Genomic DNA, 21689 nt, shown 5'->3' on the forward strand with positions numbered 1-21689 from the left:
GTCCAGGAAGCAAAGTGACATGCAATGTCAAGTCTTATTTCCTGTCAAATTTAATACAAACCAAAGAAAAATCTGCCAAAATCACTATTTCAAACAAAAAAGTCATTTGCACATGGCATTGACAGACGTTTGTTCTCCTTTTAAGTATAAATGCACTTATTTGAATCAGTTTGTCAGAAAAATCTGACTTTGTTTCTTCATTTAGCAAGTAAATGTGTCTTGATTCAATGGTGTTAAGATATTTATACTGGGAAAAAATACTGAGGTTTCCATTTTTGCAGTGCATGCGACATTTATTGTCATTACTTGTAATTGTAAAACAGTCAATTTCTTGCTTAATTAAGGACATTTTAAAATTCTTTAAACTTTTTTTTGTTTTAGCCAGTCAGTTAATCAATGTAGTGCGTAAGCCAACCTAAATCAAAGGTCAAGAAAACGCTGCTGCATTGGCAGTAGAAAATACCAGCAGACATTTTTGTTTTTGATTAGTCTGGCATGTTTCATCAAATTTTGAAGAGTTATGGGCTTGTTTGTGTGTTTACAAGACCTGTAACTGTAATCTTTATTAAAATGAGGCTTTTTTACTTAAAGGGACAGTTCACCCAAAAAAATTACTCTCACTCAAGTGGAGTTTTATGAATTTCTTCTCTGTTTTGAAGAATGTTGGAAATAAGCAGCCATTGACATCCACCGTAGAAACTAAAAATACTATGAAATGAGTGGCTGTTTTTTCAACATTCTTCAGGATATCCTCCTTTGTGAAACTCAAGTAGGTTTTCAACCAGTGGAGGAGTAAATGACAAGTGGAGGAGTGAATTTTCATTTTTGGGTGAACCGTCCTTTTAATACAAAATGCATTAATGTGTATTACAAGTGTATACTTTGTGCTTCTAACTGCAATAACAATGTCCTGAAAAGGTGCACATGTATGATGATCAGTGCTCTGCGGGGGTTTTCTGCATGGTGTGCAGCTCTGCCTTTCAGCTTCTGCACAGAATGGCTCTCCTGAATCACTGCTTTGCGGGTGTTTGTGGGTTTTAAACTGCATTTGACATCTGTTAAGGATGGCTCAAGCTTTACAGATGGGGATGGAAGCATTTTAAAAGCAGTCATTTTTACAGCTGTGGTGAAAAATTTGTTTAAAACTCGTTACTGTTCTTTCTTGAATCGATTCTGAGCTTTGTTTTAACAGCAGATGGCGCTGTATGCTTTACACAGCCAGTCCACTTAAATACAATTCCTTACAAATATGAACTTAACCTAAAATAACTGATAAACTTAGAAAAGGTTTAAATGATTTACAAGAGTGTTCATAGTGAGCTGTTTACATTTAATCTGGTGACATAGAAAAGAATTAACATGATTCAGCCAAGTGGACAAGTGCTCTTTCTTGTGAGTATTTAAGTGTATAATTAAAAACTAGCATTCATCGCCATCTTCTGTTAAAAACTAGCCTAGAGCACCATCTGCTTTTAAAAACTAGTCTAGAGCGCCATCTGCAGTTAAAAACCAGCCTAGAGCACCATCTACTGTTAAAAACCAGCCTAAAGCACCATCTGCTTTTAAAAACTAGTCTAGAGCGCCATCTGCAGTTAAAAACTAGCCTAGAGCGCCATCTGCAGTTAAAAACCAGCCTAGAGCGCCATCTGCAGTTAAAAACCAGCCTAGAGCGCCATCTGCAGTTAAAAACCAGCCTAGAGCACCATCTACTGTTAAAAACCAGCCTAAAGCACCATCTGCTTTTAAAAACTAGTCTAGAGCGCCATCTGCAGTTAAAAACTAGCCTAGAGCGCCATCTGCAGTTAAAAACCAGCCTAGAGCGCCATCTGCAGTTAAAAACCAGCCTAGAGCGCCATCTGCAGTTAAAAACCAGCCTAGAGCGCCATCTGCAGTTAAAAACCAGCCTAGAGCACCATCTGCAGTTAAAAACCAGCCTAGAGCGCCATCTGCAGTTAAAAACCAGCCTAGAGCGCCATCTGCAGTTAAAAACCAGCCTAGAGCACCATCTGCAGTTAAAAACCAGCCTAGAGCACCATCTGCAGTTAAAAACTAGCCTAGAGCGCCATCTGCAGTTAAAAACCAGCCTAGAGCGCCATCTGCAGTTGTTAAAAACCAGCCTAGAGCGCCATCTGCAGTTGTTAAAAACCAGCCTAGAGCGCCATCTGCAGTTGTTAAAAACCAGCCTAGAGCGCCATCTGCAGTTAAAAACCAGCCTAGAGCGCCGTTTGCAGTTAAAAACCAGCCTAGAGCACCATCTACTGTTAAAAACCAGCCTAAAGCACCATCTGCTGTTAAAAACTAGTCTAGAGCGCCATCTGCAGTTAAAAACTAGTCTAGAGCGCCATCTGCAGTTAAAAACTAGCCTAAAGCGCCATCTGCAGTTAAAAACTAGCCTAGAGCGCCATCTGCAGTTAAAAACCAGCCTAGAGCGCCGTTTGCAGTTAAAAACCAGCCTAGAGCACCATCTACTGTTAAAAACCAGCCTAAAGCACCATCTGCAGTTAAAAACTAGTCTAGAGCGCCATCTGCAGTTAAAAACTAGCCTAGAGCGCCATCTGCAGTTAAAAACTAGCCTAGAGCGCCATCTGCAGTTAAAAACCAGCCTAGAGCGCCATCTGCAGTTAAAAACCAGCCTAGAGCACCATCTGCAGTTAAAAACTAGCCTAGAGCGCCATCTGCAGTTAAAAACCAGCCTAGAGCACCATCTACTGTTAAAAACCAGCCTAAAGCACCATCTGCTTTTAAAAACTAGTCTAGAGCGCCATCTGCAGTTAAAAACTAGCCTAGAGCGCCATCTGCAGTTAAAAACCAGCCTAGAGCGCCATCTGCAGTTAAAAACCAGCCTAGAGCGCCATCTGCAGTTAAAAACTAGCCTAGAGCGCCATCTGCAGTTAAAAACTAGCCTAGAGCGCCATCTGCAGTTAAAAACCAGCCTAGAGCGCCATCTGCAGTTAAAAACCAGCCTAGAGCGCCATCTGCAGTTAAAAACCAGCCTAGAGCACCATCTGCAGTTAAAAACCAGCCTAGAGCGCCATCTGCAGTTAAAAACTAGCCTAGAGCGCCATCTGCAGTTAAAAACCAGCCTAGAGCGCCATCTGCAGTTGTTAAAAACCAGCCTAGAGCGCCATCTGCAGTTGTTAAAAACCAGCCTAGAGCGCCATCTGCAGTTGTTAAAAACCAGCCTAGAGCGCCATCTGCAGTTAAAAACCAGCCTAGAGCGCCGTTTGCAGTTAAAAACCAGCCTAGAGCACCATCTACTGTTAAAAACCAGCCTAAAGCACCATCTGCTGTTAAAAACTAGTCTAGAGCGCCATCTGCAGTTAAAAACTAGTCTAGAGCGCCATCTGCAGTTAAAAACTAGTCTAGAGCGCCATCTGCAGTTAAAAACTAGCCTAAAGCGCCATCTGCAGTTAAAAACTAGCCTAGAGCGCCATCTGCAGTTAAAAACCAGCCTAGAGCGCCGTTTGCAGTTAAAAACCAGCCTAGAGCACCATCTGCAGTTAAAAACTAGCCTAGAGCGCCATCTGCAGTTAAAAACTAGCCTAGAGCGCCATCTGCAGTTAAAAACTAGTCTAGAGCGCCATCTGCAGTTAAAAACTAGCCTAGAGCGCCATCTGCAGTTAAAAACTAGCCTAAAGCGCCATCTGCAGTTAAAAACTAGCCTAGAGCGCCATCTGCAGTTAAAAACCAGCCTAGAGCGCCGTTTGCAGTTAAAAACCAGCCTAGAGCACCATCTACTGTTAAAAACCAGCCTAAAGCACCATCTGCAGTTAAAAACTAGTCTAGAGCGCCATCTGCAGTTAAAAACTAGCCTAGAGCGCCATCTGCAGTTAAAAACTAGCCTAGAGCGCCATCTGCAGTTAAAAACCAGCCTAGAGCGCCATCTGCAGTTAAAAACCAGCCTAGAGCACCATCTGCAGTTAAAAACTAGCCTAGAGCGCCATCTGCAGTTAAAAACTAGCCTAGAGCGCCATCTGCAGTTAAAAACTAGCCTAGAGCGCCATCTGCAGTTAAAAACCAGCCTAGAGCGCCATCTGCAGTTAAAAAACAGCCTAGAGCGCCATCTGCAGTTAAAAACTAGCCTAGAGCGCCATCTGCAGTTAAAAACCAGCCTAGAGCGCCATCTGCAGTTAAAAAACAGCCTAGAGCGCCATCTGCAGTTAAAAACTAAGCTAAAAAATTGATTCAACAAGAATAATGATGCCTTTTGAAACTCACAGAATCAATATCTTGAAAGGTTTTTTTTGTTTGTTTTTTTACCACAGCTCTATTTATTTATTTATTTATTTATTCAGTTTTTATTGTTTTCAGTAAATAATCGAAGGGTGCGTCAAATGGCAGCTTCTCTTCTGCTTCAGTATTTCATTTAGCCTCTCTCTGTTCTTCCCTTTTTCAGTGTCTGTTATTGATCCAGAAGTTCCAGTGGCCGCCACGTCAGCTCTAGAAGAGATGGCTCTCTACAGTAACAAACGCAAACTACGACAGGGCCGCCGCAGCCTGGAGGCTCCTGTGCCCACATAACCACACACTAACATATCTGAACTGTGAACGTAAACACACATAGTGATCATCTAATGCGCTGAAATACACAGATATTAAACCACTCTTTTATCAGTGCTGACCACACGAGCTGATGGCCATCCTTCTCTTCAGATTTCACTATGAACGCTCCAGAGGATGGCTGATGCAGTTTTTACCCGGTTTTTCTGTCTGACAGCATTTTAGAAACAGAATTCTGTTGAGTGGGTTTCTTTCTGAACACTTAAAGCTCCTCTTGAAAGGTTTTTGGCAGAACAGGAGATTTAGAATTTGTTACCGTGTTCACGTTTTGGGAGACAACATACTGCTACCTTCACTGCCCCATGCAAGCCAGAATTTCACTTTTGTTGCTTTAATTCACAATCAGAAACGCATTTTTATTCCTTTTAAATGTAATTTATTAATGTAATATACTTTTTTTAGTCTATGGGAATCCCGTACAAACTGAGGCTTTTTGACATGTGTAAGCTTGTGATTTTGTGACACATGTTGATTTTTGGGATTGGGATACAGCTCTTTGCACGCAACCTTTTAAGATTGAAAACTGAGGCCTTGGCATACAGCTTTATCTCCATTTTATATTCATATCAGTTTCTAAACACAGGGGATGCAAATGAATGTACTGTTTTTGAAAGGTTGCATCTGACCTGTTCTAAATCTTTTCCTAATGTATGTGATCATGCCATATCATAAACACTGACCTGCTCTATGGAGTAGAGTCATTTTAAACCTTTTAACCCATCCCTAGTCTTCCTTTCACTGGACTTGCAGAGTAAAATGAAGTACATAATGGTTTACCCCTTTGGTGATTCAGGTCCATGTTATATACATTGAATCATTCCCTTTGCTGACCCGAGTGGAGAGTTTCACTCTTTGACAAACACTGGCCAGACCTCACATCACATCATCTCTCCATTTTTGGTACCATTTTGGGAGTCGAGAAAAATAAATGGGTTCATATTCAAACTCTATTAGCATCTACAAGTCTTCATATCATTCTTTCTCTTATTCTGACAGGTGTGTGAAGGTAGTAGATGTTCTCGAATCTGCATTTTGAATTCGTTGAACTTGTAAAGCCACTAAAAAGCTTGTTTTGTGAATATTGTATAAATGCTCAAGAGATGAAGCAAAAATCCGAGATTGAATCTGAGCCTTTCTGCCCCAAGACCAAACCGGTGTCTGGAGGGTGTAGATGATTCTAGCAGGGTCTTGACGGACTGACCCTTGTGTGTGTGTATATTGGTTTATTGCAGTTTTGCCATTTTTACTGTGCGAGGACTAAAATGATATACTTTTATTATTCCTTCAAATAAACCATTTTTATTTGGCCGTTCAGTTGTTCATCGCCCTGTCTGCCATCAACACTGTCCAGATGAACCCGTCAGACATATGAAATGATCTGCTTTTTATTTTACTAATCTAATTTAGGTGTTTTTGTTGCTCTCGTTGACTGAAATTCAGTTTTGGTAAATAACATTTTGGGATTGATCATCATTGTTTTGTTTTTTACGGTAGTTTAAGGAGAGAGAAAAAAGTCTGGTTTTACTGTAACCAATGGGATTATGGGATTCACTACATTTTTACTGTTTCAAAAGCAGAAGAGTTTGATCTCTCTTATTGTTTTCTTGTCTTGGTTTGTTGTCTGGGAGGATTTTATTTGTTTGTTTGTTTGTTTTATTTTGCTAAATGGGAGGGCGGGACAAGCGGTTTGGGGGATAGAGCTCATTCAGGACTGTAACTAGTGAATTTGTACAACCAAAGAAGTCTATTTTGTGGTTCAGGAATAATAAAGTTTACTTTTCATTTAACAGCCTGATGTACTGAGGTTGTTTTTTATATCTATATATAATCTTGTCCTTATATACTCTGCTTTTTGTTTGAATAATATTAAATGCAAGGATCAATGAAAGCGCATGAGCTGCTTTCAGATAGAAGATGTTTATACTGTATGTCCAGCCAATCTCAAACATCCAGCAAGTGTAAAAGACTGCATAGACTGAGGCTGTGGGCTTACGGACGTGTGTTCATCAGATGACGGAGAGGATAGGAGGAAGTTTCATCTTACTTCTGCTGCCTCTCACAGAGTCTGGACTCTGAGAAACCTGTCTGCTTCCTCTCTGTGAAGGAAAGATTATATTGATATATTTAATGTTACACTGAGTTGAGTGCTGAATCATAAAAGCTCATATCAAGTGTGTGCAAGTGTGTCTTACTCTCTGTAAAGTTCTATTGTAGGCATTGTAAAAGGACACAGCGCTGGAAGTGTCTGCATGTGGCTTCTGATGGTCGTCATCCTCCATCTGTCCAGAAACAAAACATCTCACACTGTAAACCTTTACTGAATAGTTCCTAATCCTTCATAACAAACCTATTTTTAACATGTTCTAAGTGCAAAAGTGGAGAGAGAAACTGAAATTAGGCTTCATTTTCTTGATTTCTTTTAATGCATTTTATCTTTTGATTTAACATGAATTTAAAAAAAAAAGAAAAGTAATAATCAATACTGATTTGGTGCTTTATCATTTAGAGCTTCTCTTTATATGTAAGTGTATTAATTAATCATCCCAGAATAAAAACGTTATTCTCTGTGCTGGAACAGATTGAGCAATGGAGTTGGTTTCTAAAGAAATGTATTGAGATTAATTAAAGAATTGATATCTTTCTCTTTGGCAGACTGGCAAGAAGCATGTGGAGAAACGGAAACACACCTCAGACAAGTACATCATAATACATTTTACTTTGTAAGCAAACGATTAAAAAACCATTCATATACATCTTATTTCCAGGAGGGACGTAACTGTATGCTTCATTCCAACTGTTTTGAGTGACGATTATTTCTGCATTGTTCATTAAGAGAGGATTATTTATGCATTGTAAATCCTTTATAAATGACACTTAAAGGCTGTTATACTGTTAACAGAAAAGGAAATGATAAATAAACCACAGAGATTCAGCACAAAAAAAATCAAGATACAAAAATGAAACGGTACAACTGCATGAAATGAAAAATAAATCTTTGCAATCTTATAATAATGTAATAATAATAAAATGAATGTGCCTGAATACTGTGTCAAAATACATGCTTTGTACATACATCACATGATAAAACAACAGCAGTAGCCTATAATTAAAACTATAACAATATGATTAAACCTTTCAGTGTTATTCAGAGATTTTTAAACTGAACTACATTTTATTTATTAGAGATCATCACTAACGTACATGCCTAAAAAACGTATAAATGCATGTAAATGGAATATAAACATACAAAAGTTAGTCAAATTGAGAATCAAAACTGCTATTATTCAAGTACTCAAAAGATAACGTTACAGCGACCCGAAATTATACAGAATTTGTTATTGTTTTTGTCATATTCTACAGTGATTGACTGAAATCTCGCACTGGACCTTTAAGAAGATTGAATATGGCGAGTGATTACCAGAGTCCGTGACATTCTAAAAAAAGAATGTGTTCAAAAACTGTCCGAAGACGGAGAGAAACTGCAGTAAGTGTCTGACCATCGCTCACATTAGCGGTGTGTAAAGATTTCTCTAAAAGTATCATTTTAGGTCATTATATAGTGTTGTTTTGGCGTACTTTTGCTGAAGGAGAGTTGAGTATTTCTCTCGGTCATGTTTCAGATTATTATATTAGTTTTTTCACGTATTTATTCGGTTTGACTGTAGATTGTAGCGTTACTGAATGTTGGTTGAAATTGGAGATTGCTTTATAGTCGACTTGTCAATTTTAGGATTATATTTATATTTTATTCTAGTTTGTGTATTGTTATCGTCTTTAGTAGTCTGTTTATAATCGTAGAATGCGCCATTTGTCATGTTGTCAGGTTGCTAGACCAATAGATACAATATTTTTGTTTGTTTTTATGCTTCATTTATATTTTGCTGTCTTGTTTAACATTTGCAGATTGTTATTTGCTTTATCGTCAGATAAATTGATCTGTTATAATGTATTTGTATGCTGTCAACTTTAGCACATATTGAATATTACTTTAAGTCTATTAGCGGATAGATTGTCTGGCTGTTTGTACCTTTTAATTGTTATTTGTTCTATTTACAGTTTTACTGTTGATTTATTTATTGTAACACATTTATCTATTCAGAGTTTATAGATTGTCATCTTGTAGAGTATTTATTTGTGAAATATTATTTGTAAGTGTTAGAACAGAACCAGGCTGGAGACAATGGTAGATGAAACTTACAAAGAATGATATTAAGATTATTTAATGACTTGATATCTTTCTGTTGTACTTTGCAGATTGGAACGGACCACATGGAGAAAAAGGAATCACACACTTCAGCAATGACTGGAAATTAATGGTCAGGAATTGTTTTTTTTTTTTAATCCTTCCAGATGAACGGGTAGTGGTTGGTATAGATAGTTAGATAGGTGTGTGTGTATGCACCTGGATGGCTTAAGTCCATAGGGTCATCAAACTTTGCCACGTCACACATTTCCTTTCTTTTCTAATATACATGTTGATATTTTAACACTCTTTATCAAATACTGACCAGAGTTAATGCTTTGTTCACAGGTATGTGACCTGGCCTTACTGGTCCATCTTCTAGGACTGACAACACCTCACCCGGCAACAGGAAAGACTCATTGTACCAACTCTCAAACTCTGGAGAACACAAAACAAAAGCACATTTCTGGCTTTACATATGAATGCAGCGAATAGAACTACTGCATAAATGCAACTAAATGGATCAAATAATTTCAGATTTTATATCACAAAAAACTGACTATGATGAAAATGTACTGTAGGAATTAAATATTTGCAATAAATTAAAACAAATCTTAGAATTAGAGAAACGGTAAGAACTACTAATATCATCATTAAAATAGTATTTAAAATATTTCTAATTACTTTGAAAAGTAATTTAGTTATTCGAAATAATACCGCTTGACAATCATGTAAATTATAATGCATATTCAATAGGAATTAAACTATTAATTGGTTAAATCTGAGTCAAATAGAGCCTATTTGCTTAAGTAAAAAAAGCAATTTAATAAAAGTTAAACATTAAATGTATCAAAACACCATATTATGCAACTAGTTGAAAAATCAAACAAAACATCGCAATAACTTTTAACTCTGAATTTATAGAATACAGGAGTCAACATTTGAAGTGGACCGAAAAAGCTTTTCAAAATTGTCCTATGAGAGAAATGAATGTTGTTCAATAGTTTTGGACCTTTTTATGAAAGGTTTTGATCCACTTCAAATATTGACTACTGTATATTATCATGAGCTTAGTTCTGACTCAATTCAGTCATCCAAATTAATGTAACCTTTTGTTTTAAAATAGAATTATACTGAATTTGTATCCCAACAAAAAAGCAATTACTCTGATTCTCTGAATTGATTTATAAAAAAACCTGTTAAATTTATGTACAGTGTTTAAGGCTAGCATTAAACTTATGAAAAATCGTACACAAGTAAAAGTACCATTACTTGCCTAAAAATATAGTGCAAGTAGAGTAAAAAGTATCGGTTGTGAATATATCTCAAAGTATGGATAAAAAGTAGCCCTTTCAAAAGTACTCAAGAGTAGTGAGTAGGTTGATGTTTGGTCAATTTTAGGTTGTTAGAAAGTAACCAAAATCCAACATCGACCCAACATCTAAAACCAACATCATATTGACGTCAAATACTGACATTTATTCGCCAGGTATGGCAACCAAAATCCAACGTCTGATAAATGTCAATAGTGGTAACGTCGACACCGTCAAGTTGTTACATCATTAGACGTTGATATTTGGTTGTATTTAGGTTGGACATTGACGTTGACCTGAAGTTGAGTTCTGACATCAACTCGATTTTCATCTCAAACAAAATGCAATGTCCCCATGATGTTGGGGTACAACGTCAATCTGACATCGTGTTGACGTCTTGTGCCTGCTGGGTGACCATTTCGGTCATCATACAGTAAACATCCATCATCTTGTCATCAGTGACATGCATCTAAACAGTCTCTGGGTCAATGCGTGTAAAGATTTGGACATCTTCTTGAACACTTTGAATACTTCCAAACAGTTTGCTGCAGTTATAAATCGCTCATGTCTTGAGGTAGTTCATTATGATGCGATTTACCTTCTATGTGTGATTTGATTGAACTCTCAGGACAAATTTTTCTAATCCCCATAGACAAGAAAGAATAAAGTAATGACTGCAGGTTGAAGTAAAGTGGTGGAGTAAAAGTACAGATACAGCACTAAAAAATTTACTCAAGGGTAAGTAAAAGTACACATTTTTAAAACTACTTCCTAAATTACAATTCCTGAGAAAAACTACACAATTACAGTCATTTGAACATTTGTAATTAGTTACTTTACACCACTGCTTATTACACCCAACATTAAAGAGGAGCAACAGCAAAACTACCTGTGATGTAGAGAGTCACCTGTTAGCAGCCGCATGCGGCACTGATTCACCAGATGCTCACAGTATCTGATCTCAGTCTCTGTGGTTCTCAGCTCCTCATAGGTCTGTCTATATTTGTTCTTGAGCACCTTCAGCTTCATCACTAGAGAAAGCTCTTCCTCCTCCAGCACAGGTTCCCCATCAGCACTCATAAACTCACCTGTCAATCCAACACATCCATACATGACCGCTGCTTTATTCAGAAAGGATTGAGGGCAGATGTTTTACTGCATGATGTTATTGCTCACCTTGGCCTTGTCTCTGTTCTCTGAATTGCCGTAGATCAGACGTAATGTGGTCAATCTCCCTCTTGGTCACATTGATGACATTAGTAAGTGCACGTAACTGGGACGTGCGTTCAGACAGCACAGCTTTGTTCTCCTTCAGTATGCGGTTGATCTCACTTCCCCGTTCTGCCTTGAAATCCTCAAAAGCTTCAGCTTTAGGTGGAGGAGAGCTGAGAAATCACAAACGTGCCATGTTATGTTCTTTAACTGGGGGTTCTGCTTGCGGTCAGCAGAGGTCTCCTCCTGTGTGCTAATAGAAAGCACTTACTCAGTGGTGGGTTGTTGTTCTTCTGGAGGTTGTGGTTTGTCTGTGATCAAGTCAGACTCGCTCATGGTTAGAGGCTGTTCGAGCTGTACATTTGAGTTTTCCACTGCCACTTCCTTTCTGCACAAGATAACATTTTGTATGATAGCTTACATTGTCAGGCATCCTCTTTCAAAATCTTTGCATTTCAAAATCTTTGCAACTTCATATTCACTTTTTAATTAGCAATAGTTTTTTTTTTTTTACAAATATACACAGATTTTTTATCATAAAAAGGATAATTATTTGACCCTGGTCTACTATCATGGCTTTTGTGTATTTTAAAGAGATGAAAAATGAAACGTTCGTCATCATTTACTTACCTCTGACTTGTTTCAAACCAAATAGTTTCAATCAAAACTTAAGATTCCTGGACAAATGTCACACATGCTGGCCTCCATATAACAGCACTTTCAATATGTCTTGATGTCTACTGACAAAAGTACATAGCTGACTAAAGGCTGGAAACTACACAACTTTTATCAAGATATTTATCCTTTATAGTCTGAAGAAATTCGTGTTAGTAGCTCAAAAATTAGAGCCAGTCTGCAGAACTTATGGATTAAAACCGATTAATAGAACGTTGTGATGTATGGCTGACACAGATTTTTTCCCCCTTCATCCAGTAAAAGGAAATATCTCAAAGAAATTATAAGTGTGTACTGGTTACAGCCTCAACGTCCCTATGTAAATAAAATTCAAGATGTTTGCCTTCAGATGATCTATAAAATAGTTTGCTTCGAATAAACTAAAGATTAATTCAAAACCTAAAATCTCTAGAAGATAAATAGATGATTTTTATGACATCCCTCCCCTACACTAGAGGCTAAAGCTGTGGCAGAAATTGGTCACATATTTAGTCATTTGTATATGGTGAATTAAATACAGTGCTCTTGCTCTACATATGTGATACGCAATTCAGACAGTGCCTATATGCTGTTCATTGGAATGAATGAAGTCTGGTTTTACTCTAGCGTCATGCAAACTGCTGCAGCAAGCACACAGTGTTGATCCACAGACTTGACAGCACAGAATCATATTTACAAGACAACAAATTAACATATTGGATTATATTCAATTTAACGGTTTTACATTTGTTTCATATGAAGCTTCAAACATTACAGACTCACCTGTTGATCTGTTTGTCCTTTCTTGCTTTATTTGATTTAGGTGACACAGCTTGTTGATGTCTTTGTGAAGATTTAGCTAAACCAAGGCCATAGCCAAAACTGTCCACCTCTCCAACAGCACCTCCTGACTTCTGCAAGACAGCCAACAGGGTGAGAGATATATCAGTTTCTGGCCGTTTAGTTCAAACTGGAGTACTGTTGTCTACCAAATACCTCTGAAACAGTAGACGGAGTTGTGTTCATAGCTTTCTCAACACAAGTGTTTCTTTGACAGAGCTTCTCTTGCAGTTTCTTTTGCTGCTCCCTGTTTAACTCACATGTAGTCACATTTAACTGCATTTGCTTCCACTATATTTATAAATAAGAAATACCTGTACTTACAGCATCACTTTTTTAAACTGGGAAAACACCTCCTGGATTTGCGTACTGCTTACAATCTGAAACAGTCAATCATTTTTTTAATTGATTCATGAGGTGATTTTGCTTATTTGAAGCACTGATGATTTTTACCGGAATCTCGGTGAGTGATCCAGACAGGTATCTCTGCACCTGAGTCCTCACCTCCTTCACCTGTGTCTCTGACAGGATCTCATTAGTAAACCGGTTAGTCTGTGAGCAAGCAGGACAAAAGAGAAGCCATGAAGAGTACAGTAGCCCACTGATGTGTTTTGTGTTTCAGCCTCAGATTTTGTACTCACCAACGGGTTATACGAAGACAATTCCTCCTTAAGAAACTGGATTTCTTTCTCCAGTCTTTGTACCTGAATCTTGATAAAATTGTAATCCTCATTTCAGTCTATTCTTTCAGTCTTTTTAACTGTTATGCATTAGCTATTTTTTAAATGCATTACAAGTCCATAAAAATGTCTGAATGTATTATAAGAATTTCTGCAATTATCTGTTACAGGTGTATAGGTAATTTTATATCTTACAGTATATCAGTATCCAAAAAGAGCATTCAATGGGTAAAATGTGACCCTGCACAAAACCATATCAAATAAAATATGATCATATTATTCTTTTTCTTTTCGCCTTAGTCCGTTTATTAATCTGGTGTCGCCGCAGCGGAATGAACCGCCAACTTATCCTGCACGATTTTTGCGTAAAAACGTGCTGGATAAGTTGGTGGTTCATTCCACTGCACATGCCCTTCCAGCTAGAACCCATCTCTGGGAAACACTCATTCACTACAATTTAGCCTACCCAATTCACCTGTACCGCATGTCTTTGGAACCGGAGCACCCGAAGAAAACCCATGCGAACGCAGGGAGAACATGCAAACTCTACGCAGAAACACCAACTGACCCAGCCGAGGCTCGAACCAGCGATCTTCTTGCTGTGAGGCGACAGCACTACCTACTGCGCTACCGCGTTGCCTAATCATATTATACTTATAATAATAACATATCATAATAATTTATCAATTATTCATGTTACTAATTTGTAATTTGTAATATGCATTGCTAAACAAATAATTTGGGCAACTTTAAAGTTATTTTCTCAATATTTAGACTTTTTTGAACCCTCAGATTCCAGAATTTTGAACAGCTATATCTTAAAAATCGTCAAATATTGACCTGTACACCATACATTTGTGGAAACCTCATTAATTCAGCTTGTGGATTATGTATACATCTTAATTTTAGAAAAAAACTGTCCCTTATTATTAGTTTTGTGGTGCATGATCACATATGTAAAAAAATTCTTACCACTGGGTCAATATGTTCATTTATTGATGGCTTTGTCTGCACACATTTCATCCTGGTGGCAAAGCGAAGAGTTGAAAGCTGCCAAGAGGACCAACAGATTTTAGAGGCTGGGTGAATGTTACATTTAAGGCAAGGCAAATTTATTTATATAGCACATTTCATACACAGTGGCAATTCAAAGTGCTTTACATAAACCAATTTAAAAGAGACAAGTAGAAATAAAATAGAAACAAATAATATAAAAATAGATGAAAACAGTGTAAAAACTAGCATTACTAAATTAATAATTTTTAAAATAGCATCTCACCGTTTCCTCAATTTGTGAAGCTTCACCATATATGTTTGCAACAAGCACTGTATTACAGTTTCCTCCTACAGTATGTTGGTACAGTGGAAATCGTTAGGCGACACATTAATACAGTATATATCAGAAATTGATATTTAACCATGTTTAAAATGATTTTTTTATTTTTTGTCTTTGTGATCTCACTAACCGAGCGAGTCTTTGAGTGCATGTGTAAGTTTGCTCTGCCTGAAGGGAACGTGCTCCCTACGACTGTCAGCTAAAGCCAAGATGACTTGCTCCAGGAAAGACAGGGACTTGTTGATATACATGGCCTCCATTTGGACTTGGCCCTCTGACTGGAGTAAAATAAAATAAAAAAGAAATGTAAAGATTTTAAAGGCACAATATGGAATATTTTCATTAAAACACCTAAAACAACTAGAACATTGTTCTTTATTTTGCTGACTTAATGTGTATACATCATCACAAATGTTTCAAAACATGTTCAAATCCAGAGTAATAAACATGTTTACAAGTGATATGGATCACGAGCGAAAGACCTCATAAGCAGTCGATTCATAATAAGTCATAATAAAGTTCACCTGCTTTCATGGTGATTCGCTCTCATCTCTCATCATAAATTGCTTAAGTACTGCTTCGTTTTGCTTCGATGGCTTCCAGTTTTAATCTGATTCGTGCTACCTAGATTCGTCAGTCATGATATCATCAAACTACGCCTTTGTTTGTTGTGAATATGTGCCCTCTTGAAGCAAAAATTAAATACTGTGCCTTTAAGAGCCTATTAGAATTAACACACAGGTGTGCTCAATCCTGTTCCTGGAGGAAGATCTCCAGGAATTGGATTGTGCGCTACTCCAAACAATGCTGAATGTGACCTTACACACTGGAGTGGTTCTTGTGGTTTTGGTGAGAGAAGAAATGAACTGACCCCAGTTTTGCTAAGTCTTTCTGATCCTGCCAGGTCCACCAGGTTCAGTTTAGAGGTGATGTATTTTGCCTCTGACAGCATGCGAGAGCGAGACTGTGTCACAGAAACACAAATGCAAAAATATGTCATCTTATGTAAAGAGAGCAGATTAAAAAATTATTTTAACATTTAGTCATAATCTTGAGAATATAATTACAATGAGACATGCTGTTGACGTACCTCAATGTGAATAGTAAATATACAATGAGACCTGGAGGAATGTTTATTAAGAGCATGTTCTCCAATAATTCGGTTCATTTCTCCCTGTCAGTGCAATGAAATTAATGTTATTGATTACAGATGTACGTGTACCTGTTTTGTCTAAATTTGTAGCAAAATATGAAAACAGAATTAAGCATCTGCTTTTTACAACCCTATTTTTGTCATGTATGTCATGAAGAGACTTTTCAGGGAAGATTATGGTTGTGTTGTTTATCATTAGCCAATTTGTCAACAGTGATTAATGATTAAACAAAAAAAACTTTGCCCCTACCAGAGCAAACACAACATGATAGGAAATCTGTTTACTAGAAATAGAGTATTTTGTGTATCTACAGTGTAGATCAAAAATAGAGAACAACCTACAATTTCCAAAATTTTGATGCCACTGCTTAGTCCTATTTGAAGTTATCCTAACTGAGATAAAAGATCAGTTTTTAAGTTTATTTCTTGAGTTTCTTAAACACTGACCAAAATTAGAGAGCAATTTTAGATTTCTCCCAGTTATTGGTGTTTATTCCTCACATGCTTGTAATTTCTTTAGTTATTTGGCAACCCCTGCTTAATTGACTTTGCAAGATTGAAAGCTGCTGTAAAATCCCTGATAGCAGGTTGTCCTGATTAAGATGGCCAAAATTATCACCTTTTTTAGCTATTGAAGACAAGCTGGTCAATCTGATTCTGTAATTTCTAGCATATTGCATTTACAGAGTCCCCCCTGGTTGTCCACAAAATATATGCAACAGGATATTGTGGAGAATCTCGATGGTCTATTGGTTCAACACTGCAGCTGGAATTATTTATCAGTTCAGCTCTGAACAGGATTTAGAGATTTATGTACAGGGTCTTTATGTTTCAGAGAATTTGAACTAAAAGCCCTGCATTGACCAAACTTCTCATCAGACTAACATTTGCTGAGGAGCATGTTGTGTGAACAGAAAACTGGTCCAAAGTTTACTTTAGTGATGAACGCAACTTTCATTTATTTGAGTCTAATGGGAAACATTGTTTTTATCAAACTAGTATAAGACTGAACCCATACCAGTAAAAGGTGGAGGTGAAGTGTAATGGCCTCTTATACAGATACATAAAAACCATAGATATTTACATTAGATGTCGCCTATGCTATTGGTGTCTATTGGAAGGAATGCGTCAATAGAGCCGCCATTTAAGTACAGGGTAGCGCTCCTTTGAAACGAATGTGGGGCCAAGATGCAATGGAGGACTGGCCATCCAGAGCCAGATATATATATATATATATATATATATATATATATATATATATATATATATATATATATATATATATATATATATATATATATATATTATACGTATATCTATAATCAGGAGTTTTCGTTTGTGAATAAATCTGTTATGAACGATGCGTTCTCTTAGCTGACAAAAAAGTTTCTAGCACTGCAGCATCTCATTGTCATATTTCATTTACATTGTTTGCTGATTTTATTCAACCAAACTAGCATAAGCCTAGTATTTATGTTGGTGCTACTTTGAGCACAAAGGTTTGTAACATATAAAAACTTAAAAAGCAAAATCTTATCTATGTAATGTGATGCCTTTGTGCTTTGTTTTTTGTTTGCTCATTACTACACCCATACACAGTGCTAAATAGCATCTTCACATTGGCTTTAGTCTTGACTAGTGCGGTTGAATGACATTTGTCCTGGAAGCACTGTACAAATGTGGCGGCGCTATTAACGCATGCTCAGGGTCCGTATGGGATATCTAGTGTATATATCTATGCATAAAAACATTTAAATATTAGTCTAATTTACACCAGATTAAAAATCCCTGGCATTAATGTTATGGATGTTAAGACAATGTTAAGAAACCACTACAGTCAATGTACTGTATATTAAGCTGATCAGATAACTGTTGACATGTACAACTCATGACTCTCACCTCGAAAAGCAGATTAAGAGCCTCTTCTTCGTTGTGAACCAGATGTATAGACAAGCCTTTAACTGACACTCCGCCACCAGGTTCTTCGACCACAGTGAAGACACCACTACCTGGAGCCTTTCCCTTCTTTAAGCTGGACAGCAAGTCTACCATAGTCTCATTATAGATTTCCAGAAAGGAAAGATGAACAGAGAAGGTATAATCTGCACGCTGTTCCACTTCCTGGAAAACCTAATGAATTGACAGATGGTTTATAGCCCATAAATCATAAACGTGTGCGCTTGTTGAACATGGGTATCAATCACCTCTTGTATGGCTCGAGGAATGATGCCTCTCTGTTTGTAAGTCTCTGCAGCACCTGTCATTGTGTATGTTTTCCCTGCTCCGGTTTGCCCAAAGCACATTATTGTACCTAAACACACCAATTTGATGTAATAAAAGTTTTAACTTTGTTTGTGATTTCAGAAATGCCACACATTTCAAATGACCAACCATTGTAGCCCTTGAAGGCTCCCAGCACTACATTCCGGGCAACACGATCATACAGGTCTTCTTGTGACACATTATGCAACACCCCATTTAGCTGAAATAACCTCATATGATTATTTCTCTTTCCTTTCTTGGAGCCTTTCCTCGACCGTACTCTCAAAGTCTCAGAAAAAAACAAACAAACAGAAGAACAATGACAATTAGTCTTACTAATTACTCTACTATTTTCCTCTTATACAATCTTCTTTTTTATGTGGACATGTTTCTAGTGTATTTGGCTCAAATAATGTGTGTTGTGTTATTCACCTGTGATCTCACGACTTATAGAAGGTAAAAGAATAATTTACGCACCAGTGTAATAATAATCTTTTTTCAAAAGTTATACAGAGATCCACTATAATTTAACATTAAATAATTTTCCCTCTTTCCTCTTCAATGTCACAGATTTTATATTATAATCTAGGTAACACTTTACAGTTATAGTACATGAATAATGATGTGTTGATATGTAAACTATGCATTACTTTATTATGAACTAATGATGAGTTAATGCATGCACTAATCATGACCTAACTTTAACTACAGCATAAGTCACAAGAGTTCATGTGTGAATACTGTCTACCTTAATTACTTGTTAGTACATGTTTTTAGATAATGTATTAATTAACATTTACGTTTAAGATAAATGTAACCAACATTAACTCATGAGCTGTTCATGTTTAAATGTGTCATGACTTTACTTGGAGGGGCACATCAGCATCAACTTATCCTTAACTACTCATGAACTTCTGTGTTTAAGCTGTTGATGTTGGTATTGACAGAACACTTTTATATTGTTATTCAGTATATACACACTAAACTGATGTGCATAAGGAGTTCATGAGTAGTTAAGAATGGGTTAATGATGATGTGCCCCTCCAAGTAAAGTCACGATATAACTAACATATCCTGAGTTCATGATGGTCAAATGAAGCATAGGCTAATGTGGTAATTACTACATTAATTAACAAACAATCGTGTACTAACAAGTAATTAAGGTAGCCGCTATTTACACATCAATTATTGTGATGATTAGGCCCACATGGAATCTGCGTGCGCAGAATTCCGCAGATTTTTAGCCCATCATTAAATCTGTTTATTTACTTGAGTAAATGTGTAAATCTTTATTTATTCAGTTTTTTATTAATTACAGTAATATGATTGACTAATTGGAAAATGTTCATCTGATTTATGTACAATACAGTTTGTACAGTAATATTTTCTGTCTTTTAGTAGGTATATTATATGAAAGACTTGCTTTGTTTACCAAATAAAGTGAATCTAATTGCATTTGCATTTTATACATTAAATAAAATTTAAAAAGATATAATTTTTCATTTCACATATTAGGGTTTTAGTTAGGATACTCCTAAAACAATTCCACAGAAATCCGCAGATTTTTACCAAAATTCTCCGCAGAAATAGCAAAAATCGTCCGCAGATTCCGTCTGGCCCTACTCGTGATGTAGTTCAAGTTAGTTCATGATTATCACACGCATTAACTATCATTAGTTCATAATAAAGTAATGTTGAGTTTACATATTAATACATCATTATTCATGTACAGTAATATTGTAATGCGTAACCGTAATCTGTGTACCTTATATCGTTTGGGACATTTATGTTTTTCATGAAAATTATAATGAATGTTTTACTGAAAATCTACAGAATAACATGCGTTAATGTTATGATATATTGAATAATAAAATAACTACCACATACAATATACACAATATATTTATGTAATATAACTTCAGAAAATATACTTAAAGGTAAGCAATTTACACTTTATCCTTTTTTACGCTTCTGTGAAGTTTCAATAAATGTATTAGGCCGTTAAAGTCATCGCTGCTGTATTCTATTATTGGTAATGTATAAACATACTGGCATACATTGTGCTGTTAAATAAGCTCTAGTTTCCCATGTGGAAGTGTATTTAAACAAGACAAGTGTGGGCAAATAGCAGTTTACCTGCTGGTCTGGTAGGCATTCAATAAGCTCATGGGCAAAACTGGCTGTGGGTCGGATGCGAATATACACCTTTACCGGAGAGCCATGTGAACTCATGATTCCTGAACACACAGCACGATAAATATTGTCTGAATAGTTCGTTAAAAACGTCGTGTTTTGAATCTCGAACCAGAGTAAGTCATAATAATAGTAAACCTAGCGGTTAAAAGCGTCTCAGAAACTCACCTGTGTAGACCGACACGCAAAGCTTCGCTCGCTGTTGTTGGATACGGTGCTGCTGTTGCTATGACAATAAATCGAGCATGCGCAGCGCAACACCTTAGTGAATCCAAAAATATGAATTAGCAAACATTATAATCATTTTGTCCAGTTACAAAACTTGCGAACATTAAAACAAAACTTAAAAGTGTCTATTAACAAAAAACGACCCTGATGTAAAATACAATTTAATTGTACAGTAATGTTAATAATTACTATAATAAAACAACTGAACAACCAGTGTTTAATTGCACTATTTCGTTACAATAAGACAGAATTTTATTGATGTCAAGCAGCATCATAAACTGTTTTGTACTCCCAAAAATGTATGGGCATTAATTAATTACTGACGGGGAAATAATGCTATAAAATAAATCTTTCATCAACATTCAAAGACTCTATTTGTGTATTTTTAAGTATATTTTTGTGTTGACATTTTGAGAGTCTTGGTTACACATCAAAATCTACTGAATCAACACGTGAGTCAGTTAAAGTCAGCTAACCCTGCATGGACTGCAGTAGTTTGATAGGAATCTAACATTAGCAGGTGAATGACCCTCAGTTTGTTCATGGCCCCTCCCAGCTGAAAGTCAGGTCTGACATATTAAACAAACACTTCTAAACCTCTCCAAGACCTCCAACACTTATGACGGAAAATGAAGTCAGGATTGTACATCTGTGTTCTGTGTGCCTGTTTGCTAGCACTGCTACTTAAGGTATGTTCTATACATATAGTACTTTTATATACATTCAGTACTTTCTCCTCATGTCATTTCATTGTCATTACATATAACACATTTTTTAGATTTTTTTATTTTTTATGTTTGTATTGTTTGGGTTTTTACCAAAATCTGGTTCAATTCCATGTTAACAGCTCCTTTAAATCATTCCAAGGAAAAAACATGACGTGTTGAATACTTATTTTCCCTGCTGTATATTCTACTTTATACAGAGTTCAGCCAATGATGATAATGATTTCACCTTTTTAGCACATGTGGATAAGGACGAAAAGAAGGTAAGTGCTCTGAAAATATTTCCTGTACTTCTTTAAAGCTGACATCTTAACTACAAAACCTCCAATATGACTGAAATTAAAGCAAAA

General features: G+C 36.5%; 2 protein-coding genes across 22 annotated transcripts in view; one reads left to right on the forward strand and one right to left on the reverse strand.

The window, feature by feature from the left end:
• Window positions 1–6347, forward strand: part of scrib (scribble planar cell polarity protein) — a 141919-nt gene extending 135572 nt beyond the window's left edge. For 19 of the 21 annotated variants that reach the window (XM_056461920.1, XM_056461926.1, XM_056461929.1 and 16 more), the window contains one exon: window positions 4397–6347. In XM_056461920.1, coding sequence (XP_056317895.1) covers window positions 4397–4521 — 125 coding nt within the window. In that variant the 3' untranslated portion in view covers window positions 4522–6347. The remainder of the gene's footprint in view (window positions 1–4396) is intronic. The other 2 variants (XM_056461931.1, XM_056461927.1) reach the window with 1 other exon arrangement.
• A 114-nt stretch (window positions 6348–6461) lies between these two features.
• On the reverse strand, window positions 6462–20581 carry kif9 (kinesin family member 9). The gene is made up of 21 exons (XM_056461942.1): window positions 20555–20581; window positions 20330–20430; window positions 18323–18482; window positions 18136–18242; window positions 17831–18061; window positions 15869–15952; window positions 15650–15742; window positions 14909–15056; window positions 14722–14786; window positions 14415–14492; window positions 13404–13472; window positions 13216–13314; window positions 13087–13142; window positions 12919–13009; window positions 12706–12836; window positions 11540–11656; window positions 11233–11441; window positions 10965–11144; window positions 9069–9181; window positions 6753–6839; window positions 6462–6656 (listed from the first exon to the last, which is right to left on the reverse strand). Exons 2-21 carry the CDS (start codon window positions 20423–20425, stop codon window positions 6567–6569), a joined length of 2304 nt encoding a protein of 767 aa, XP_056317917.1. The 5' UTR covers window positions 20426–20430; window positions 20555–20581; the 3' UTR covers window positions 6462–6566.
• Between the last annotated feature and the right edge of the window lie 1108 nt (window positions 20582–21689).

This window comes from Danio aesculapii, chromosome 7, assembly GCF_903798145.1.
Source record: "Danio aesculapii chromosome 7, fDanAes4.1, whole genome shotgun sequence".
Taxonomy (NCBI): Eukaryota; Metazoa; Chordata; class Actinopteri; order Cypriniformes; family Danionidae; genus Danio; species Danio aesculapii.

What these genes read in the sequence shown, in the direction of transcription:
- kif9 (XM_056461942.1), bottom strand. Translation starts at nt 20,425, where the DNA reads ATGAGTTCACATGGCTCTCCGGTAAAGGTGTATATTCGCATCCGACCC. An exon ending in CTCCGTCTACTGTTTCAGAG is followed by an intron (nt 12,837 to 12,918) that starts GTATTTGGTAGA and finishes GCTGTCTTGCAG; the next exon opens with AAGTCAGGAGGTGCTGTTGG. An exon ending in GAACAACAACCCACCACTGA is followed by an intron (nt 11,442 to 11,539) that starts GTAAGTGCTTTC and finishes GTGATTTCTCAG; the next exon opens with CTCTCCTCCACCTAAAGCTG.